This window comes from Diospyros lotus, chromosome 1 (genome assembly GCF_014633365.1).
Source record: "Diospyros lotus cultivar Yz01 chromosome 1, ASM1463336v1, whole genome shotgun sequence".
Taxonomy (NCBI): Eukaryota; Viridiplantae; Streptophyta; class Magnoliopsida; order Ericales; family Ebenaceae; genus Diospyros; species Diospyros lotus.
In genome coordinates, this window is record NC_068338.1 from 34,175,390 (window position 1) to 34,200,554 (window position 25,165).

Genomic DNA, 25,165 nt, shown 5'->3' on the forward strand with positions numbered 1-25,165 from the left:
AAACTGATTTAAGAAAGATTCTAAACCTAGATTAGGAAACCTATACAGCTTTTAGGATACAACAACTTATGGAAATATATAGCCATAAAAATATCAATCTAGATCTAGAAGATACACTCTTTATTTAGGAAATACATATAATCATTACCATCAATCAACACTGATTTGATCTTGTTTGAGAATAGAGACAAGATCTAATCCTTCATCGCTAACACTTCCCCTCAAGATTGGGAGTGGATATCATGCATTCCAATCTTGCTCATCATTCTTTTGAACACGGCTCCAGGAAATCCCTTGGTTAGCACATCTGCTAGTTGATCACTTGAGGAAACATAGGGAGCACAAATCAATCCACTATCCAATTTCTCCTTTATGAAATGTCTATCCACTTTAACATGCTTTGTTTTGTCATGTTGAACTGGATTATGTGCAATACTAATTGCTAACTTGTTATCACAGTAAAGTTTCATAGGTGTTGTCCATTCAATCTTGAGATCATCTAATAATATCTTTAACCACATTAGTTCACACATCTCTAAAGCTATAGATCTAAACTTAGCTTTTGCACTTGACCGAGCAACCATATTATGTTTTTTGTTTCTCCATGTCACCAAATTACCCCCCAACAAGGTACAATAGCCAGATGTTGTCCTTCTATCTACAACAGATCCTGCATAGTCAGCATAAGCTTCTAGTAATATGGCTTCTCTTTTTTTTGAATAAAATGCCGTTCCCAAGTGTGCCTTTCAAATAATGTAGAATCCTACATACGGCCTTGAGATGAGTTCCTCTTGGGTTATGCATAAATTGGCTGACCATTCCTACTGCATAGGCTATGTTTGGCCAAGTATGAGCTAGATATATCAACTTTCCAACCAGCCTTTGATAAGCTCCCTTGTCAACCATATTATCCTCCAAAGCTAGCTTATGATTTCGTTCAATGGGAGTTTCAACTACTTTGCAACCTAGCATCCCAGTTTCATTTAGGAGATCCACTACATACTTTTGCTGAGAAATAAAAATGCCCTCTTTTAAATGAGCCACTTCTATTCTCAAAAAATATTTCAATCCCCCAAAATCTTTAATCTCAATTTTTCTCACCAAACATTCTTTTAGCTTATGCATGCCCTCCTCATTATTTCCAGTGACAACAATGTCATCCACGTATACAGTAAACACTATCACTCCCCCTGTGGCCGAGTGATGGAAGAATAGGGTATGATCTCCTTGGCTTTGCCTATATGCCATGTTGAGCATCACACTTGTAAATCTGCCGAACCAAGCCCTTGGAGATTGTTTCAGTTCATACAAGGTTTCTTTAGTTTACATACTACTGGTTCTTGTGTGGTTGGACCATACATTGGTGGCACTTCCATATATACTTCCTCCTCTAGATTTCCATGCAAAACTGCATTTTTTACATCAAATTGATGCACTGGCCAGTATAGGTTAGCTTCCAAAGATAGAAGCACCCTAATTGTATTCAGTTTTGCCACTGGTGGAAAGGTGTCTTAAGTAATCCACCCCATATACTTGTGTATATCCCTTGGCCACCAATCTTACCTTACACCAATCTAATGACCTGTCAGGCTTGTACTTTAAGTATACACCAATTTACAATTCACCAGGTGTTTTCCCTTAGGCAATTGCACCAAATCTCACATCTGATTTTTTTCTAGGGCTGTCATCTTAGCTTCCATGGCATCCTTCCAATTCTTATTCCCTATAGCTTTAAAAAAAAATTCTAGGGATAGGAATGGTATGAAGATTGGTAAGAAAGGCCTTGTGGGTAGATGATAGCTTAGAATATGAGAGAAATAGGTGTAAAGGATGTTTGGTACAAGTTCTAGTTCCTTTCCTAAGTGCAATGGGCCAATCAAGATCACACTTAGATGTGTTTGTTTCAAGAGTGGGTTCAATAGGTTTCACAGGGTTATCATCCAGTGTTGAGGAATCGATTATGGAATGACCTGGGGATGGCTTTGGAAAGTTGGCTGAATTGTCAGTGCCAATCTGTCACGGCACACCCGTGAATGCAACTACTCCTAGCCCCAATTGAATTAGGAGTGGGTTCGACCAACACAAAATAAAACAGAGCAAGGGAGGGAGAGGACAAGAGTGAAGAATGAGAGAGAAGAAGAAGAGAGATTGGAGCAATGGAGGAGGATCAATTCGGGTTGTTATCATTCTATGCCTCTTTCTCCAACAAGATGGAAATATATAACACTCGGTGTTAGGGGGACTGCTACAGCAGATCCCTCCTCCATGCGATTATAACCGCTTCTTTGTCCTATTCTAATTCCCCTCCACATGGGAATCTTCCAGCTAATGTCACTAGGGGAAATTACAGCAGGAAAATAACAAAATTACAGTGAAATGGAAATGACAATAGTAAGCAAAAAAAAATAAACCAAGATTGTAACTATAAGGTGTATCAGTCCTAGGTCCCCTTCCGTGACACAATCTTGTATGTAGTCGAGTCAAAGCTAGTAGTGGATGTTGAGGCTTGCATAGGGTTAGATTCTAGTTTCTTCCTCCTTGAATACACTTGTAGTGGTCGAGGAGTCGTTAGAGAAATTTCCTCTGATGTCATACCTATTTCAGATTAGGAGATGAATTCAAGGAGGGTGACAAATCATAGTATGAGAGAATGAGAGAATAATCTCTACTGGACAGAGTTAGGTTCTGTTCTTGAGCATTAGAGTGTCTAAAATAGGACTCACTTTCTGCAAAGGTCACATCTGCAAACATGAAAAATTTCTTTGAAGGAGGATGGTAGCACTGATAATCTTTTTGAGTAGGGGAATATCCAATGAACACACACTTTAGGGCACGGGGATCTAATTTCCCTCTATTGACTATAGGAATATGGACATAGGCTCTACACCCGAATATCTTGGGTTGCCAATAACTAGTTACATGAAAATCAAGAAAGTGGTTGGTCAACATTTGAATTGGACTACAAGATTCTAGGGTTTTTTATGGAAGTCTGTTTATGAGAGAGGTGGCTATTAGTTGCTTCCTTCCAATAATGTTTAGGAACATTATGATGGAAGAGAAGAGCTCTAATAACAGCCAGAAGGTGGCCATTTTTCCTTTCGGCCACTCTATTTTGTTGAGGAGTGTAGGGACAAGAGGATTCATGAATGACACATTTTTGTTGAAAGAACACGGATATGGATTGGTTGAAAAAATCTTTAGCATTGTCAGACCTAAATCGTTTTACTTTTACCCCAAATTGATTCTTGATCATGTTATAGAATATAGGGAAAACATGGCTTACTTCTAACTTTGTTTTCGGCAAATATAACCAGACTACTCTTGTACAATCATCCACAAAAATAACAGACCATTGTGCCCCCGAAATATTGGGAACATTTGATGGACCCCAAATGTCACTATGAATTAAAGAAAAAGGAGAATTAGTTCTTTTATTGGATAAGTGAAAAGACATCCTTTTATGTTTTGCAAACTCACACATAGCCCAATGAAAATTCTTAATGTCTAGACCCCTAGCTAATTCAGGAAACATCAACTTAAGAGTGAGGAAAGAGGGATGACCAAGTTTGTAATGGTGTAACCATAACTGATTTGTGTTGGACTGTGCTAGGCATGACATGAGAGGAAGGATCTCCTTTTTGTCTTGCCCACCTAGTTCCTCAAGATAGTATAGTCCTTCTCTAGTTCTCGCAAGCCCAATCATCATTTTCTTGCCCTGTTCTTGTATCTCACAGACATTCGAATGAAAAAACACACTGCAATTAGTGTCTTTAATGAGTTTTTGGATAGATATGAGATTAGTAAATAACTTAGGAACATGATGAACATTTTTAAGGGTGAGATATTCATTAAGAAGAACATCTCCTTGGCCAGCAATAGTGGTGAGAGAGCCATCGGCCATTGTAATTTTTCTTGAGCTAGGGCAAGGATTATAGGAGATAAACAAATGTGGAAAAGTGGTAATGTGATTTGAAGCACTAGAATCTAGGACCCAAGAGTTCTAGTGCACAATTTCTGAAACATGTAGGGGAAAAAAAGAGGAAGAAGTACTAGTAAGAGTAAGAGAGTAGGTACATTTTTTAGTCTTCTTGTCGAGGGATCCCAAAAAACTCCTTAATCGTTCAATTTCTGCCCTGTTGAGTTCTAGGGCCTCTCCTTATTCTGAATCTTTTGGTTCAGATTGTTGGCAATTGCTGGCCATATATGCTTGTCCTTGCACTTGGCTCCTTTCCGATCCTCCTTTAGGTGGCCTTCCATAGAGCTTCCAACACTTCTCTATGGTGTGCCTAGGCTTTTTACAAAAGGTACACCATAAAGAATCTCTGTCCATAGGTTTCTTTTCTTCTCTAGGCCCTTTGCTCTGATTGTGAGTCTTCAAAGACACTGGAGTAGATCTTTCTCCCGGGAAAGTTTCTAGCATGACACCCCTTCTTCCTTCTTTTGCTTGTATTAAAGAAATTACTTCGTTGAAGGAAGGCAAGTCCTCCTTATCGAGGATTTATACCCTTACCGTGTCAAATTCTATGTTGAGGCCGGCTAAGAAGTCGTATGCCCTCTCTTTTTCCACAAATCTTTTGTGTAGTGCCACATTCTCACTGCATCTCATCTTCAAGCATTGGTAGTGATCTAGTTCTTGCCATAGAGTTTGCATATTCTATGATAGTCTTCACACCTTGCTTGGTTGTTACCACCTTGGCCCTTATTTCATAAATCTGGGCTGCATCACGGACCTTGGAATACGCAAGGCTTATTGCTTCCTAAATGTCCTTGGCTATTGTCAAGAACATGACCGTGTCATTGATATTTGAAATCATGGAGTTCTAGAGCCAGGACATCACCAAGGAGTCTTCTTCATCCCATGTTGCAAATGTCGGATCCTTCTCCTTAGGACCTGTTCCCAATAAATGACTGAGCTTTCCTTTTCCTTTGAAAAAGGTGCAGATCAATTGAGACCATTGCAAGTAGTTCTTACTGTTCAATTGGTAAGCTGCTTGAAGGTTTTGTAATTCCCCCCCCACCCTTTGCCCCCATTGTGAGTTCCAGCAAACGGTATTTCTGTTGTATTGCTGGAATCAGTCGAGTCAGGTGTAAGGTCTTGGGTGGTAGACATGATATCAAAGAAGATTGATTGAAAAGAAGAAAGGAAGACTGAAAGAGAAAAGCTACGATAGTCCCAAGGAAACTGGTAATTGGGATCCTAATGCTCTGATGCCATGTCAAGAAGGACTTGGAAAAAAATGCTTCTCTTCAATCTTATTCCCCTTTCACAGGTGAATCTGATTTATACACAAACTTCCTATAGGAAGTTGCTAAAACTGATTTAAGAAAGATTCTAAACCTAGATTAGGAAACCTATACAGCTTTTAGGATACAACAACTTATGGAAATATACTGCCATAAAAATATCAATCTAGATCTAGAAGATACACTCTTTATTTAGGAAATACATATAATCATTACCATCAATCAACACTGATTTGATCTTGTCCGAGAATAGAGACAAGATCTGATCCTTCATCGCTGACATTAATTATTGTGAATCAACACAAAGGATAACTGATGTTTCTGATACTAGATTTTTGTGCTCCATTGTGCACACTCACACATGGCTCCTGGATCTTGGATGAAAATGTGAAAGAACAGGTGCAGTGTGAAATGTTTTGTTCTCCGGCATCTAGAATTACTTTAAACTCACATCCCATGAGGAACCACCAAGAATTATAGAAGGAATGTTTTGAATAAAATACCGTAAAATTTTCAACTGCATTTAAACCTATGATGCATTTTCTTCTCCAGGACTCTGAAAATGCACTTTTGAAACACCTATAGGCATTAATCAAATACAGCCACTCTGACTAGTTTTCAAATGCAAAAGAAGGTTTGGATGTTGGCATTATGGGAAACATCAGTTGATCAGTATCATAGATCTCTGGAATGTATACACTTTATCTTCTATGGTTGTTTCAATTGTATTTCTGAAGCAGGTGGTGTATATAAATGGACGTCCGTTTGTTTTGCGTGATGTGGAGAGGCCCTTCTCTAATCTGCAATATACGGTAGGTTTTTCAAGAAACAGTGTTATCTTAAATTTAATTATGATTCTTCATGCTACTTTGAGTTTGCACCCTTCTTGCCATCTCTTGAAATAATGTTAATGTTCTCCTATGTCAATGGTCCATAATTTATGATCCAGAGAATGCAGGGATTTTCTTTAATTCATACTACATTTGGTTCCTTATTCTGTATACCATTAATTTGCTAATTTTGCAACACAATCGGTATGGGTATATGGTTAGCAAATGTAATTTTACATATATTTTCCTTTATTTTTATCTTCTTTTTCCCTGTTTGATCATTATACAGTGATTTGGACTTTAGATGAGAAATGTACTTTGCTTGGTTTTCAATTTGCTGTTATCAATCAATTGATCTTCTCTGACATTTGATTTTCAACTTTAACTTACAATTGGAAATTTTTTATAATTCAACATTAATATTACTTTTTATGAAAGTAACATCGGATTGAAGATTTTTATCAAAGTAGCGTCGGATGTGATCTGAACCTCACCTGGGATAGACCCGCTAATTAAACTGACGGGTCTATGCAAACACTAAACAAATTTTCTTTGCAAGTGTTGGGCAACTGCCACCACATTCACTTTCTCTCGCTAATCGTTCCAGAAGTTGGTGTGAATAAAAAATAACACCCATATGCAATGGAGGCAGCCAACAGGAAAAACAATAAGCATGGAACTTGAATACAAAATTGAGAAGTGAGCACTACATGGCCATTACTAATCATTCGGGATCCATATAATCAAACAGAGTTCACAATATAAGATGCCGTCATGTAAATATCACCATATATTTAGACTGTGAATTGAGTTTTTTGTAGAGAGAACGAGGGCTAAGGTACTGGTGAATGAGGCTGTAGGCCATGGAAATGTGAGGGACTTCCAGAAGCTCTGAAAGTTTCTCAGTACATTCCTTTCAGCAGTTCCCATCTGTCATGCACCTAATGTTTGTAAGGGTTTCTTGGTATTTTTACAGCAGTTAAACAGTAACAAGTTGCTCAAAGTTGTACTTTGTATTGGCAGTTGTACCTTGTATTGGCAGCCTTCTGGGCGCCAAACTAAACCGCTTGGATATAAAAATCTAATCCAGCTAAATGTAAAGGCATTGAAAAGCATATTTCCAGAAATTCTCTATTTCTCTCTCTTGACTTTGCTTTCTCTCTCGCTTACTTCTGTTTCCCTCTCTTTCTTTCAATCTTCCTCTCATTTCTCCCCTAAATTTTGCCCTAATTCTCTCAATTAGCAAAGAATTGACCTTATCCCAAAGACCTGACACCATCCCACCAAATCATGAATGAGGAATCATCAGCTTTTGAGCCTTGGGCTAGACCTGCTAGTTGGAATGTTGGGTCTAGGCCAAACATAGTCCCATTAGTTAGATTGGTTGCTCTTTGTTGGCACCAAACCTGCCTGTCTAATCGGCGGGTCTCTTTTAGTCAAGGCTCGGATAACATTCGATGCTACTTCAGTAAAATTCCCAAATCCAATGTTAGTTTCATAAATAAGAAAATAAATAATGTTAGATTAATAAAAAATTCCTTACAATTGTTAGCTAGTTTGAGAAATATTCATAAAGTTTTAACTTTTAAGGAATTTATGTAAGCAGTTAAGCTTCCTAATGATGGGGCGAAGCCACTCAAAATCCTGATAACTCTGTGCGCTCATGCGTGTGTTTGATTAGATTGTTCAAATTGATGGTGTTGATCTACATAGTTTTCATATTTATTTTAGCACAGCAGCTTCTATTTCATATATTAATAGGTTGTTGGCTCTGGGTAGTATTGTTGCATTTAGCATTTTCTTCCTTTCTTATGATTGTTACTTTAGCCTAACACTTAGTAAACTTTTTGTATTAAATTAATCAGGGTATCAACAGGGATAGGCTTGAACAAATGGAAGCTAGATTGAAAGAAGATATCCTGGTAGAAGCTGCGAGGTACTTTATCTGCCTGCAATTGTTTGTCAATTTATGTTATTACCCCAAGTGTATTATTGCCTTTATAACAAAATTTTATTTGCAACCTGACTTAACAGATATGGGAATAAGATCCTTGTAACTGATGAACTACCAGATGGTCAGATGGTGGATCAGTGGGAACCAGTAACATCTGATTCTGTCCAAACACCACTTGAGGTAAAGTAAAACTATCTCTTATTTCAGTCTTGATGGATGTGGAACAGTTTACTTTGCATATTTGCAACATTTTCTTATATTTTTTTTCATAAATATTTCTCCAAACTAGGTGTATGAAAAACTGCAAGCAGAAGGTTACCTTGTTGATTATGAACGTGTTCCTGTAACAGATGAGAAATCACCAGAGGAGCAGGACTTTGATATTTTGGTGAGTGTCCTGGTTTTGGCATTTGGTTTGCCTGCAATACAACTCATTTTACTTTGCAACTTATTGTTTCACTTTCTAATTCATGATAGAGGCTCTGATCTCTTCTCTCTCTGAAAATTGTGTTATGCGTTCCTAGTCTTCTTTTCAGGTTGGAGGCTTGGAGCATCTGAGCTGTTGTCATCAATGTGTCTTTATCCAGAATATTTTATTCTGGATGTTTACTCGAGTTACTAGATTTATACTTTTTTAGGAATGTGGTGAGATGTAATTGGTGTGTCTTGGATGCTATAATTGTAGTTATAATCAATATATCTTGAATGCCATTCTTTAGCCTTCCTTCTTGATGAGTGATTGCCAGCTTCACCAATGACTATCCTCTCATTGTGGTTATCTAAGTATGTATTATATATGAGCGCACATAGTTCTAAGGCCACACAGGGTCAGTAGTTCTATATACCTCTCAAAAGATTTACAATAGGGATAAACTAGTGTTCCTATGGATCTAAGAGAGAGGGAGGGAGGGAGGGAGGGTAATTAGTGTTACACAATAGTTCGGTAGATATGTTTGTTGTGTGCACATGTACAGTACAGTATTTAGCATGGGAGGGAAATTAGCAGAGGTGGTGTATTGTAATGGTGAAACCATGTCTTAATGTCAATATGTATAAGGATGTTGGAGTGGGCAGTTCTTAGGTGAACGTCTGGCTGCACCTAGCACCTACTTGGCCACATCTCCCCCTCTTGAGACATGGCTGATGATTTAGCCAAGGGAGAGCCACCTGGCACCGTTTAGAAGCTTTTGCCATGATCAAAGATGATGTGGTCCCTTGGAATGCGATCTCATAATAGGGTGATTAAATCCAGAATCCCTACTGTCAGGGCTAGGAAGATGAGATTTCTTCTTGCCTTTTCCACCTATTTTGACAAATTGAATGGGCTCGTTGGAAGAGAACCCAAAGATCTACACAATACAACCCAGATTTTGAATAACTTCTCTGATGATCCTTTTCCATTCCTGAATGAAGTTTAAATACAAAAGTTATAACCATATGACAATAACTGTCTCCCTTGGACATAACTACCACAAGAAATACAAATACACAACAAATAAAAGATACACAGTCATGATATTAACTAACTTAGTCAGCAGGTCACTGTGACAGTGGTTGATATGCAAATTTGGATGGGAAGTATGGAATCATCTATGGAGACAGTGGTGGAAAGAAGAATTGAAGGAGCCATGGAGCGATGGCGGGAGGAGAGCCGGGAGCAACATAATCAAGTGAAAGATCAAATGCAAATGTTCGTAAGGATGTTCGCGAGTCAACACTAGGTAAGACCCTCTCTAGAATTCCCTCTCAGAGAGAGATATGACCCGATCTTGCCAGGGCACATTCCGACCCCTCGAATGGAGGATGCCTCTGAATTTATGGCAGATCTAGTGATAGTAGGGGAAAACACGATTGAGAGGAGATAGGGGATTCAAGTTGTTCCTCATCAGCTTGGTTTTCCATTTCCGAAATTGGAGATTCCCCATGTTCAATGGAGTGAATCCGAGATGGTGGGTGTGTAGATGCAATAGAGTGTTCATCTTCTACCATGTGCCTGAACAGCAGTATGTGACTCTCACCACTGCTTACCTTAATGATGCGGGGAATGCATGGTTTCAGGGGTGGATGGGAGCTAAAGAAGGTTGTCGGTGGGCTAAATTTGTGGAGGACCTATGTGAAAGGTTTGGTGACAGAAACATGATGGACATAGTAGAAGAGTTTAATAAGCTACGTTAGGAGGGATCGGTGTAGTCATACCAATTGAGATTTGAGGAGATTAAGTCACTTAAGTTAATCTTAAATCCACATTTGATAGAGGGATATTTTGTCTTTAGTTTTGTGAGTGGATTAAGTGAGGAGTTGAGGCCAACTATCAAGATGCAAGAGCCTAAAACGATCAAACAAGCAGCTGAGTGTGCACGGATACAAGAGTTGACAGTGGAGGCGTTAATGAAGAAGCAGAGGTGGCTGATGAGGAGTATGAGTTTGGGGATGCTCTAGATAAGTGGCAAAGGTGTGGGGAGAGGAGGAATGGCCAACCAGGGCGGCCATGGAGGGAGCCCTTCAACTGCAATTGTTCCTATTCCTATAAACAGTGGGAAGCTTGCAGAACAAAGGAGGAAGTCCAACTTCTGCTTCTATTGTGGGAATCGACATACAGGGCCCCAATGTTGAAGGTAGCTTTTGTTGTTAGAAGGAGAAGAGAAAACAGAGGAGAATGACGATGGAGCATTCATGCAGGGTGAAGGGGAAGGAGAGGAGAATGTGGAGATCTCACTTCATGCCTTCAAAGGTCTCACTAACAGTAAGATCATTTGGGTAAAAGGGAAGGTGCAGGACAATAGGCTAATGATGTTGATTGATAGCGGGAGCACTCATAGCTTCTTGGATAAGGGGACAACCAAGAAGTTAAAGTGTGAATTGACAGGGACTTATCCATTGTCTGTGACTGTAGCAAACGGTCACAAAGTGATGTGTTGATCTGCTTGTGTGGGATTTGGTTGGGAGCTGCATAGGGAGACATTTGAAGCAAACTTAAGGCTGTTTAAGTTAGGGGGTTGTGACATAGTCCTTGGTGTGGACTAGATGAAGGGAGTTAGCCTTATAAGTTTTGACTTCAACAAAATGAAGTCACGTTTGAGAAGGTGGGCAAGAGGATGACCCTTACTGGCAACCCAAAGACGAGGATATGTAAGATGATAACAGGGAGGAAGCTACAAAATTTTTTGAAGTCTAAGTGGACTCAGGTGGCCCAACTTTTCTCAATCCATGCAGTAGAGCATGCAGACGAGGAGAGGGAGCAGAATGGAAAAGGAGAAATCACCCCTAACAGTCTACAATGGGAGGTACATGAACTAGATTCCCTTAATAAACTTCTACTTGAATTTAGGGACTTATTTGAAGAACCCCATTCACTTTCTTCCCATAGACATTATGGCCATTCCATTGTTTTAAAACCCAACACTGAACCTATTAACATCAGAGCCTATCGATATCCCTCTAAACAAAAAGTTGAGATCGAGAAATTGATTAAGGACATGCTGACAAGGTCAATCATTCGACCAAGTTAAAGCCCATATGCATTACCCATATTTCTTGTTAAAAAGAAGGATGGGAGCTGTCACTTTTGCATTGATTACCGCCAGCTCAACACTCACACTGTAAAGAACAAATTTCCAATCCCTATAATCGAAGACCTCTTGGATGAGCTTAAGCATGCAATTGTTTTCACTAAATTAGACCTTAGATTAGGGTATCACCAGATTTGTATGAACCTTGATGGCATACCAAAAATTGCTTTCACCACTCATCGAGGGCATTACGAATTCTTAGTAATGTCCTTTGGCTTTATAAATGCTCCTGCCACATTTCAGGCCCTAATGTATTACATTTTTGAACCCTACCTACGCAAATTTATACTTTTCTTTTTGATGACATCCTTATCTATAGTCCCTTATTCCACTAGCACATTGATCACCTAAAAATTACCTTTGAGGTCCTTAGGTTCAATCAATTGTTTATCAAGAAATCTAAGTGTGCTTTTGCATAACCACGGGTGGAATACTTGGGACATGTGATATCTAGTGTAAGAGTGAGCACTGATCCTAAGAAGGTGGCTGCTATGCTAGCATGGCCAAGACCTACAACTGTGAAAGCCTTGAGGGGATTCTTGGGCTTAATAGGGTATTACAGGCAGTTTGTGAGGGACTATGGGGTGATTAGCAAGCCCCTAACCAACCAGTGTTATTAAAGGCACGCCTAGGTGCACCAAGGCGCACCCTGGGTGCCTGAAAGCATTCTAGGCGGGCGTAGACCAAAAGGCGATGCGCACCTCAACCCAAGGTGCCTTAGGCAAAGGTGCGCGCTTTGGGATTTTTATCTGTTTTTCAAGGTTTTTATTTCACTGTTTGTTACTTTATTTAATTTTTTACTGTTTAGGGTTTAAATTTATTGGTTCAACTACAAATTTGATAATAAGTAAAAAGGCTACTACTTCAAATGCTCCAATTGAATTTGAATTAGATGAAGATGGATAGGGAGAATTGAACAAATTCAAGGCATGCAATAACAAAATGCAACATTAAGTCACCAAAACAAAGAAAGATGCAAATTCAAGTATAGTATATTACCTACCAAAAAAATATATGAAACTATCATCACACTTCTAAACCATAGAAATCATCCAACAAGAGGAGTAGATGATGTGGAAAAAGATATTAGAGATGATGCTTCTAATGATGAAAATTTAGAAATGTTTGATCTTGATGATGAAGATGATTTTTAGATTATTTAAAATGCAGAATTAATTAATCTTGATTAAGATTTAAGATCTATAATTTTTTTTTAAGATTTAATTTAAGTTGATTTAAAGACTTTTAGATTATATCTTTTGGCTTTTTTTTATTGTTCTTTTCATTAGTATATGTTGAATTTTTTAATTTCCTTGATAACATACTTGTAAATATGTCATTAGGAGTTACGACTTATTTTATACCTTATTTTTCAAGTCGGATATATATTTTTCCCTTTTTTTTTAGTAAGCATGCGCCTAGTTCTATCAGGCGCACGCCTTGCCTTGCGCCTCAAGCTCCAACACCCTTTTGCACTTTAATGAGCCTTGAGCTTTTAATAACATTGCCCCTAACTAATCCACTGAAGAAGGAGGGGTTCTTTTGGAATGAGAAGGTAGATGAGGCTTTTGTACAACTCAAAAAAGGCAATGAGTGAAGTGCCTACTCTTGGGCTATCTGATTTTTCTAAACCATTCATCTTAGAGATTGATGCAAGTAACATAGGAGTGGGAGCAGTGCTGTCACAAGAGGGAAGGCCATTGGCTTTCATTAGCAAGGCCCTAAGCCCAAGGCATCAAGGGTTGAGTGTGTACGATAAGGAATTGTTAGCAGTCCTGATTGCGGTTAAAAAATGGAGACATTACCCGGAGGGGGGTGTCATGACCCAAAGACATAGTCGTAATTAGATAATAAATGAATTTCCTTTTAGTTGTATTGAGGAGTTTCCTTTTAGTTGTATGGTAGTTGTAGTCGTTTGTACCTACAGGACAAATGCCTCTAATTGAACTGATTTGAATATTTGGCAGCCCAATTGGTGCCAAACCATAGCTACCAAAGTAATATATAAGGGTGATCTAATCTCATTCAAGGCATAAAAGAATATTTTGAATGAAATCTGATTTCTATCTCTCTCTCAATTTCCCTCTCTTTCTCTCAATTCTCCCTAATCTCCCTCTCTATTATGTTCTTTCCTAATTCCCTCCCATTTTTCTGATCTAACTCCCCCAATTCCCTTTAATTACCTTTTAAACTTGTCATGAACCCTAGGTCCATGACAATTGGTATCAGAGCAGTTAATCCTTGACTGTGATTTTAATCAATTATAGGTTGTGACCTTAGCAATTCTTATCCGCAACGTGAAGGCCAGGCAAGTTCGACGGTGATTTCGACGAGTATAGGAAATTGTTGCAGTAGGTTCGACTTGGGGCGGAACAATGCCTACAATTCGCCACTCCTAGAATCAGTTTCAGAGGCGATCAAGAATTGATTTAGGAAGTTGAGCTATAGACGATGCTCGGCTGTGAGATTAGTAAGTCTCGTTCAACAAGGCAAATCAATTTTGGCGAATCTTGTTGAACATCCTTCACCTTCGATTCCTTCTACTTGTGCAATTTCGACTTTCAGTGAGTGTTGGCTTGGAACTAAAGGAGAAGTAGGAGGATTGGCTCTCGGCTAAGACTGTGGTAATTTTTGTTTGGAACTGAAGTTGAGCAAGCCAGGTGGTTCCAATTGATTTTCAACAAAATTCCTTAGCCGCAATAGAAACAACGGACTTTGGCTGCTGTAATCGCAATTCAAGAAGGCAACCTTAGAGCAATTTGCGATCCAAGGAGGCGATTTCAAAAGTAGGTCCAGCGAATCCAATTCCTGTATTCCAGGTAATTTCTGATCAATTCATAGCAGTAATAGAAACCTATCGTATTGTCAAAAAGAGTGCAGCAAAGCAGGTTGAATTGCAAAGGCAATTCAAATCTAGGTGATTCAGGTGAGTTGAGAAGATTGAATTGTGAATTTTTAAGAGATCTGATCAGAGCAAGTCTCGGGCGATAGGAAGTAACCATGGAGTGGAATATGGCAAATGAAACTAGGATGAAGCAGATGAAAGTGTAGCTCCAAAAGGTGACATCGACAGTAACGAATATGCAAAACCGAATGGGGGCATTGCAGAATTTGTGGTGTGAAGAGAGCAGTGTGCAAAATGCCAGGCTAGAAGATAAGATGCTAGAGCAGAGTCAGGCTCTCTGAAACCAGATGCAACAATTCATCATGATGATATTGAGAATATCTGTCGAATTTCCCCCTAGGGAGAGATTCGAGCCAATCTTGCAAGGCTAGGGAGTGAATTCTAGATCCAAGGGATCTGCTAAATTAGAGACAAAACTACTGGGGGTAGGGGAGAATGAAGAAGGAAGGAGACAGGGAAATGCAACTGGATCTAATTGGATCAGGTTTTCCATGCCTAAGATAGAGATCCCCTTATTCAACGGCCATAACCCAAGGTGGTGTGTGAGGCGATGTAAAAGGGTGTTTAGCCTCTACAATGTGGCTGAACAATAGAAGGTGACCTTAGCAGCTGCCTACTTAAATGACGTGGGAGATGCGTGGTACCAAGGATGGAGTGGAGTGAAGGAGGAGTGTTCACAGGGAGAGTTCCTGGAGGATCCTTGTGATCGATTTGGGGAAAGAGGAATGTTGGATGTGGTCGAGGAGTTTAACAAATTGAGGTAGGAGGGGACAGTACATGCCTATCATCAGAAGTTTGAGGAGTTGAAGGCCCTAATGTTGATCTCAAACCCCACCCTCACTGAAGGATACTTCATATCAAGCTTCATTGGTGGCTTGAACGAAGAATTATGTTCTACAATCAAAATACTCCAGCCTAAGACAATCAAACATGCTACAGAAAGTGTGTGATTACAGGAAATGATCGTGGAAGCCCTTATGAAGAAACACCAGCCCCTAACTGAAATTCATCTCGCAAACAGTTCTCAGTTGGAGGGAAGTCCAAATCATAGGGTTTATACTAACCCTAATGTAGCTAAGTCTCTTCTGATGGAACAAAGGAGATAGGCAAGGCTGTGCTACCAGCGTGGAGAATAGTTTAGCTTAGGTCTGCCGGGAACGGTTACTATATATAGAAGGGTTGGAGGATGGAAAAGAAGGAGAAGAAGAGCAAGTCAAGGTTGGGTGAAGAAACATGACCAATTGCAACAAGTTCTTGGGGACAAGAACTCTCTATAAGGGAGGAAAATTGTCATGATCCAAGGACACAGTACTAATTAGATAATAAATGAATTTCCTTTTAGTTGTAGTGGTTTGTACCTAAAGGACAAATGCCTCCAATTGTATTGATTTGAATATTTGGCAACTCAATTGGCGGCAAACCATAGCTACTAGATCAATAAGTATATAAGGCTGATCCTATCTCATTCAAGGCATAAAAGAATATTTTGAATGAAATCTGATTTCTCTCTCTCTCTTTCTCAATTTCCTTCTCTTTCTCTCGGTTCTCCCTAATCTCCCTCTCTGTTTTGTTCTTCCCTAATTCCCTCCCATTTCTTCTGATCTAACTCCCCCAATTCCTTCCAATTACTTTTTAAACCTGTCATGAACCCTAGGTCAATGGCAGGGGAACAATTCATCATAAAAACGGATCATGAGAGTTTAAAATTCTTCATGCAACAGAGGCTTCACACACACCTCCAAAAGAAAAAGATGGCAAGACGAATGGAATTGGATTATATCATCCAATACCGAAAGGGAAGAGAGAATAAGGAAACAAATGCCTTATCTAAATGTACAAAAGAAGGATCTGTAGCATCCATCACATCGATTGTTCTTGATTGGTATTAGGAAGTCACTGCCAGTTATGAATAGGATGATTGGACGAAGGAAGTTATGGAGCAACTAATTGTAGACCCAAGCATTCGACCTGGGTTTACTATGAAGAGTGGGGTGCTGAGATATCATGGACGATTGGTCATTGGGGATAGTGAGGTATTAAAGAGGAAAATTTTGGACACCCTACATGGATCACCACTTGGCCAAAGTTAAAGAAGTGGGTGGTTGATTATGTGATGAAATGTGACACCTTGCAAGAGGTGTAAGTCTGAGACAATAGCTACTCCCGAGCTACTGCAACCACTTCCTATCCCTACTCAAGCTTGGTCTAACATATCCATGAACTTTGTGGAAGGGTTGCCAAAGTCTGAAGGGAATTGCATCCTAGTTGTGGTAGATAGGTTCACCAAGTTCTCTCATTTTATTGGCTTGACTCACCCCTTCACAACCCAAGAGGTAGCCCGCCTATTCCTAAATAGAGTGGTACAACTGCATGGAGTCCCCTAATCGATAGTATTAGATAGAGACAAGGTTTTCACTAGTCTCTTTTGGAAATAATTGTTCAAGAGCCTGGGAGGTAAACTACATATGCGCTTAACATATCACCCTAAGTCAAATGGCCAAACTAAATGGGTGAACCAATGCTTGGAAACCTATTTGAGATGTCTTTGTTTCCTATAACCTAAGGGGTGGCATTGGTGGTTATCCTTGGCTCAGTGGTGGTATAATTGTTGCCACCATAGCTCTAGTAAGATGACCTCTTTCGAGGCTTTGTACGAACAGAAACCCCCTCTACTCCCTACCATTTCAGGGGAGACCACAATGTCCACGATGGATTCATACTTACAGTAGAGGCAAGAAGTACTTAAGGTATTGCTGAAGGAGTTGGCCAATGCTCAAAATAGAACTAAGCAATTTGCAGACCGAACGAGTGATTGAGAGTTCGTAGAAGGAGAAGCGGTCTACCTTAAGCTTAAACAGGCTCACCTAAAGGCCTTAGCCTCGGGCCAACACTCTAAACTCAACCCAAAGTATTATGGGCCCTATTCTATTGTAGCAAGGGTAGGTAAGGTAGTTTACAAGCTCTAGCTACTGCTAGACTCTCAGATACACCTAGTGTTTCATGTGTCACTGTTGAAGAAGTCAGTTGGAGCCAACTTAGTTAGCACAACCCTGGCTCTCCTACTTTCGGATCCTAATGAGGCCTTTAGACCTGTGGCAATCCTTGACGAAAGGATTATATATCGACAAGGAGCCCCTTTGACACAGGTACTGGTGAGATGGTCCAATCTTCACCTGGAGAACAACACCTGAGAATATCTCCCTAACTTGCTCAAGTAGTTTCCTAAGGTGGCATGACTACTTTGATCTTCTTGAGGACAAGAAGTTGTTGAAGGGTAGGGGAATTGTCATGGGATTACAATTGCAATAACTAGGTGAAATTGTAACTAGTTGATTGTTTAGGTGGGAAGAGTAGTTAGGCAATTAGGCCTAAATTTTTAAATTCAAACTATCTCTATAAAGGATGATCAAGTGGGCCTTGGCGCCCAATATTAGGAGCCGGATCAATATATAAGAACATTGATACCGCTCCACAAACCATTCAGTTCATTATCAATACAAAATTCTCCCGCCTTTCTCTCTCTCTAATTCTCGTTTTCCCCTCATTTCTCTCTGTTATTCCCTCTCACTTCCCCAATTCTCCTCAATTCAAGGAGAATTCACCATTGTCAGAATTTGATTTTGATAGTAGGTATGTCCTGGATTTACTTAGTGAAACAGGAATGCTTGGATGCAAGGTAGCCAAGACTCCCTTAGAACCCAACTTGAAGCTTCAACCTCCTGAAACCAAGGATGTGGTAGATAAAGAGAAATACCAAAGACTTGTGGGTAGACTCATCTATCTATCCCACACTTGACCTAAATAGTCTTTGCAGTAAGTGTGGTAAGTCAATTAATGCATTCACTAGGTTCAAAGCACTTTGAGTTTGCCTATAGAATCCTAAGATATCTAAAGGGAACACCTGGAAAAGGTTTACTCTTCAAAAATTGAGGACATCTTCACATAGAGGCCTATACTAATGCAAACTGAGTAGACGGCGTTACAAATAGAAGATCTACATCAGGTTATTGCACCTTTGTGGGTAGCCAGAACGGGGTAGTCATAAGTGGTGTTGAAGCTGAATTCCGTTCAGTAGCCCATGGGATTTGTGAGGTTATGTGGATAAAAAGATTACTAGAGGACTTGGAGGTTTCCATTGTCTTACTAGCAAAGGTCTATTGTGACAACCAAGTTGCAATTTTCATTGCCCACAATCCAATTCTCCATGATAGAACAAAGCTTGTAGAGGTGGATAATCATTTTATTAAGGAGAAATTTGACAATGGGGTAATCTATATGCCCTACATTCAAACAATTGATCAAGTTGCCATTGTTCTCATGAATGGGTTACACAAGAGACCGTTTGAAAGTCTAGTGAGCAAGTTTGCTATGGAAGATATCTTCAAGCCGGCTTGAGGGGGAGTATGGAAATGGAAAGTAGTCAATTCCCTTGATCAACAAGAATCAATTCCAATCTCTTGATTGATGCCCCAAATCCCTTTCTTTGATTGTTTGTTTTTATTTTTAGATGTAAGAATATTCTGTGAATATTTCCTAATATGTTGTATCATTCCTCTATAAGAAGAGAGGAACCATTGTTTTTCTAAAAAAATGAGATAGATTTCCTCCTCCATGCCTATTCTTTCCAGTTTACAAAAAGATCTGCCGGAATTAACTAGAATAGCTTAGGCCAAGTTATCATGATTAAATAATCTTTTCTGCAGCTTCGATTAGCCTTTTTTGACCAATTTAAATCCTGATCAAATCTTAACCAAAATTTAGCAAATTAGGCATTCTAGAATTTCCTAATAGCAAGCTACAACATATCCAAAATTGGGGCAAAAACTCGTTCATGTAGTCTCCCAAAGCTGCTCTCAGATTCGGCCCCTCACCTCAACTGTCACTGGTTTCCAACCCCTGGGGCAATTTTAGCTCGGGAGATCAGTTTACTCTAAAGTTGATTCTTGATCTACTGTCAGCATAATAGGTCATACTCAAAAACAAATCTTAGCCTTGTGGATAGCTGACAACTAAGTAGACTCATGATTGGCACTCTAACAGGCTACGCCCCTTGAGACCAATTTTCAACTTGGGTGGTTAGTCAGCCAGTTAACACCGAAGTTGCATTTTATCCACAAGTTATCTCACAATTGTTCCTAAGTCCATTCTTACCATTTCCCAAGGTCTTTCCTTATTTTAGCTGATCTGAACCATCCTTTCCCACTTCTCTATCTGACACACTCTCCTAGACTGGGACCCAGAGTATTATAGTTGGGCCATCAATCCAGTTTATGGTTGGAGTCAAGTGGAAGATCATTTAAGAGAGAGGAATGTTTATCCCACTTCATGAAATTTTGCTAGTTGCTTGTCTCATGGCCTTTGGAGTTGCCAATATTTTCTTATTTTTTGAGTTTTAAAGTAATTTATTTTCAGTGGGATAAAGGCTTGGTATGTTGTTTGTTTTGTTGTTCTTTAAAGTAATTTGTTTCCCTCTGTTGGAGGATGGTGATTACTCATGCTTAGAGCCTCAATTTTATCTTCTTTTAGATTGCACCACCTCGGTACATTTTCTAATCTCATAGCTCCCTTACTCAAGCACAAAAAGAAAAGAAATCCTATACAAGTTATGGAACCCCATTTGCACTTGGTTTAATTCTTGGATATCCATCTGAGATGCAAATTATGTAGCACATATTCTGGCACTGCATGCCTGTTAAGGTGCTTGTATTATCTGAATGTTGTGAACTCTCAATCATTAATTATTTTATCTATTTTCTGCACATATAGGATGCTTGTATTTCAGTCTTCATCTGTTGAATGTAATTGTGGCATTATAATCAGAATGATAAACATTCCTGTAACAGATCTGCAGACATGTCACTGGTTCTTTCTTTATCTCTCTATAGGTTAATAAAATTTCTCAAGCTGACATCAATGCTGAGGTAGTTTTTAATTGCCAAATGGGCCGTGGAAGAACTACTACTGGAATGGTGATTGCTACATTGGTTTATCTTAATAGAATTGGGGCATCAGGTAATGTTTTGCTTTCTATGTTCTCTTGCTTGCTTTATTATTTTATTTCTAGCTCTAGTGTTGTCCACATGGTACAGTGGCATAAAACCTCGCCTTTGGGGGTGGGGGGGGTGGTGGGGGGGGGTGGTTGTGGCTGGATATGCTTAACTCTTGTAGAACAGACATGCAATCCTTCTAGAATATCTGCTGAACTACACTTATGAGGTAAGACCATCGATACTGAATAAGAATACACCATGAATAATTATCTAAAAGATCAGGACTCAACATGACTATTAAGAACTATATATATTTGCATAGGTCTGTTATGAGCATGAGAGGGAGAGTGAGACAGGATTGCAGGCCTTAGATGGGGTGGCAGTCTATGGTGTTGGAGGTAAATGGTTTGCAATGAAGAATTAGGGAGAGGCTCTAGATGACTGGTATGTTTATACCTAGTGAGTTGGTGACTGCAGGGGATGTTCTTGCAAGACTTTCCTTAGGCAAGTGAAGTGGTGGCTTGTACAGTAGTGGTATTTTGTAGTTGAGAAGGCTTGAAATTTGTTTTGAGCTTACAGAGGTTAAATTTTTTGAGCTATCATTAATTGTGCCTCGAGCACACTACTCTCTTTCAATGTTTGGGCTGCTTTAGTTATGCTCAAGACAACATTTACAATTGAAGTCATAACTTGATTTCCATTCTGTACTTGAACTGGATGAGAGGGAGAAAATCTCTTGCAACCATGGTCCACCTGACTAAACATCCTAAAAAACTGGGAGGGGTAAAATTACATTGAATTTGAACCATCTGTTCACCAATTCTGAAAGCATGTGAACCAGGTGCAACACCTTTTGGCTGAAGTTAACAAATTTATCATGAAGGTTTACTGATTTTTAACTGTTGGAGAAGATGGAATAAAAGAAAGATTGATTCAAAGGTTGTTATGAGAAAAGATCGGAACAATTCAAACTAAGAGGATAAAGGAAAGAAAGGATGAAGCAGTCTTCAAAACAGATGAGGGAATCCAAGTTCAAATTCATTCAAATTTGTAATGTAGTGCATTTAAATTTGTTGTAATCTATTCTTGTAATTTAGGAGAGTTCTTAGGATAATTTTTGTATAATTCTCCCTATGGATCAATGGAAAGTGAGGAAGAATATTCATATTTCTCCTATTCATTTTTCATTAACAAATTGTCATATTTGGTATGACAAGCCAAACTTCCTTAATAGTGCACTTAGCAGAATGTAGCATGCAATAGAAATGTATTAATCAACTTTAAATGGGGAAAAGACTTTCCATTCTGATAATCATCTGATTTGGATTTGGACATGGAGTAAAACAATTTTTATGAACTTTTTTTCTTGCAAGACTTTCTATTCGCTGTAAATTGATTCCTAATGGAAAGACTCTTTGATTCTACTTGTAATTCATATATTTTGAAGCCAATCTAAGACACAATGCTAATGCTAAAGATTGATTTTGGATAGGAATTATGTACTATGGTTCTATTTAAGAAATAAATGTTAATAAGATTAAAAGAGTTCTTGTCACTCATGTTCTCTGCGCATTATCTTCTATTTGTTGTGGTTTCCAAAATTCACAATTAGAAGGAGAGAGAATCAAACTTTGAAGAACTTTGGTGGAGTACTGTTGTAATAGATGGAGATGGTCAAAGAAGCTTTATCCATTTTTTGGGGGCTATTAGCACGAAAAATCCAAACATTTTCACATTTTTTGCGATTTTATCCAAAAGTTTCAATTTTGGCAATAATGTCTCGATTTGATCAATTGGTTACAATTTTATTCATGACTTGGATCCGATTTGTTGGCGTCCAAGACTTGTTGATGTGGCATGTCACTTGACATTTTAAAACATTTTGAGTGGGCCCCACATGCACGTGTAAAAAAAGGATATTAGCACAAAAAATCCAAACCTTTTCGCGTTTTTATGATTTTATCCAAAAGTTTCAATTTTGGCAATAAGGTTCTGATTTGATCAATTGGTTGCAATTTTATCCATGACTTGATCCAATTCGTTGACATCCAAGACCCGTTGACGTGGCATACCAACTGGCATTTTAAAACATTTTGAGTGGACCCCGCATGCACATGCGTCAAAAAATAAAAAAACTAAAATAATGTTAAATGTATGTTATATATATGTGTGTGTGTGTGTGTTATAGATATATTTACAAAGGAAGCCAGGCGGAGGATAGTGATGGCAACAGGTAACGATGTTGGGCTGGAGGCGACAACTGATCTAGAAGTTGGAGATGATTATGGAGGTCGATTTGGAAGAAGGCCGAATTTAGAAGCTTGATGGCCGATCATTGACGTCGATGGGGCCGGCTTAAGCAACCAACAACGAGGGCGAGGCAACCAGCAAAGGATGTCATCAGTTGGCAAGAGCTGAGGGCCATCGATTGCTTTATGTGAGGTGGCCCTGAGGAGGAGGAAGCCTAGATCGGTGGTCGGTTCAGCTTCTAAATCGTTCGTTGTCGCCGTGAGCAAGAGCAAGCCCAAATTGATCGCCGCCTCCAGCTTCTAGATTGGTTGTTGCCGTCACTATTCATCTTCGTAGCAGTCGCCATCACCGTCCTCCTTCGTCACCATCACCGTCCTCTGCCTGCTTCCTTCTCTTTGTGCATGTATGTATATATATATAACATATATATATGTTAAATATATATATTTAATATCATTTTTTTTACATGTGCATGTGGGACCCATTCAAAATGTTTTAAAATGTCAGGTGGCATGCCATGTTAGCGGGTTGCAGATGCCTCTCGAATCAGATTCGGACCATGGATAAAATTACAATCAATTGATCAAATCGGGACCTTATTGCCAAAATTGAAATTTTTGGATAAAATCGCAAAAACGCAAAAATGTTTAGATTTTTCATGCTAATAGGCCAAATTTACACATGTACATGTGGGGCCCACTAAAAATGTTTTAAAATGTCAGGTGGCATGCCATGCCAGTTGGTCTTGGACGCCAATAAATCGGATCCGGGTCGTGGATAAAATTGCAATCAATTAATCAAATCGGGATCTTATTGCCAAAATTGAAACTTTTGAATAAAATCGCAAAAACACGAAAATGTTTGAATTTTTGTGCTAATAAGCCATTTTTTGGTCAAGTATTACCATTTATTAAATTGCAATGAAATTGATGACAGCTGGATGTATTTTATCCTTTATAGTTATTGAGAAATTTGATAATGAACTTGGTTGTAGAGCACAGTTTAATGATCCTATTAATGAAAAATGTGAAAAATAAAATTTTAAAGCTAGAATTTTTAAATTCCATTTAAATAGTTTGAAAGTTCTTAGAGAATTTGGATTAATAAACTCTAAGTAATAGAGACGAACTGTACAAAATATTCCACACTACTAACTCGGTTACAAGATGCCTTTAAATACAGAAAAACTCTATCATCTATCTCTAAAATCTAGGAATTTAAAATACAAAACAACAATAGAGTAATGAGAGAATTTTTCTCCCAAGTCTTCTCCTAAATCTTAGGAAAAGCTGTAGCTTAATCTTCTCCTATTTCTTAGGAATGGCTTGGCTGAAGCTTTATCTTGATCTTCTTCCTCTGATTTTATCTTCTTCATACTGTGATTATTTCTTCAACACTCCCCCTTAAGCTGGTGAATAAATATCTTTCATTCCCAACTTGTCTCTAATAAGTTTAAAGCCTTGTTTGTTCATTGTCTTGGTGAGAATATTAGCTTTTTGTAGACTTGTATGAATATATATCAGATCGATACCACCATCTTCAATCTCTTGTTTAATGAAGTGTGTATCAATTCTATCATGCTTCATCCAGTCATGTTGGACCGGATTATTTACTATACTTATGGTAGATTTACTGTCACAATATAGCCTAATAGGGTTAGAATTTGGTACCTTCATATCCTCCATAAATTTCCCTAGCTATATTACTTCACAAATACCTTGAGCTATAGATCGGTATTCTGCCTTAGCACTGCTTCTAGCTACCACACTTTACTTCTTGTTCCTCTATGTCACAAGGTTCCCCCACACTTTAGTACAAGACCTGGAGGTGGATTTATTGTCTTCTAAGGAGCCTGCCCAATCAACATCCACAAACCCTTGAATTCCTCAGTCTTCATTCTTTCTGAACAAAATACCCTTTCCAGGAGTTCTTTTAAGGTATCTTAGGATATGGTAATTAGCATCAAGGTGTTTGCTAGTGGGTGAATGCATAAATTGACTCACTACACTCACTGCATATGTAATATCAGGTTGCGTAAGAGATAAATAAATTAACCTTCCCACTAACCTTTGATATCTCCCTTTATCAATTGTTGTCTCTATTCCATCTTCCTTAGATTTCCAGTTAGGTTCCAAGGGTGTGTTGGTTAGCTTACAACCAAGCTTACCTGTTTCTTTTAGTAGATCCAATGTATATTTCCTTTGAGAGATAAAGATTCCCTCCATACTCCTAGTTACTTCCATTCCCAGAAGATACCTTAGTTGTCCAAGATCTTTGGCTTCAAACACCTACTGCAACTATTCTTTTAGTGCCCTTATTTCCTGCTGATTGTCACCTGTGATAATAATGTTATCTACATAGACAATTAAGATAGTTTTCAGACCATGAGTAGCATGTTTAGTGAACAAAGTATGATCAAACTG

General features: G+C 38.8%; 1 protein-coding gene across 4 annotated transcripts in view; it reads left to right on the forward strand.

Annotated features, from left to right (window-relative positions):
- The window catches only part of LOC127789885 (uncharacterized), a 72,711-nt gene that overhangs the window by 11,898 nt on the left and 35,648 nt on the right, over nt 1-25,165 (forward strand). For all 4 annotated transcript variants that reach the window (XM_052318971.1, XM_052318953.1, XM_052318962.1 and 1 more), the window contains 5 exons: nt 5,985-6,056; nt 7,940-8,010; nt 8,109-8,208; nt 8,318-8,416; nt 20,388-20,514. In XM_052318971.1, coding sequence (XP_052174931.1) covers nt 5,985-6,056; nt 7,940-8,010; nt 8,109-8,208; nt 8,318-8,416; nt 20,388-20,514 — 469 coding nt within the window. The remainder of the gene's footprint in view (nt 1-5,984; nt 6,057-7,939; nt 8,011-8,108; nt 8,209-8,317; nt 8,417-20,387; nt 20,515-25,165) is intronic.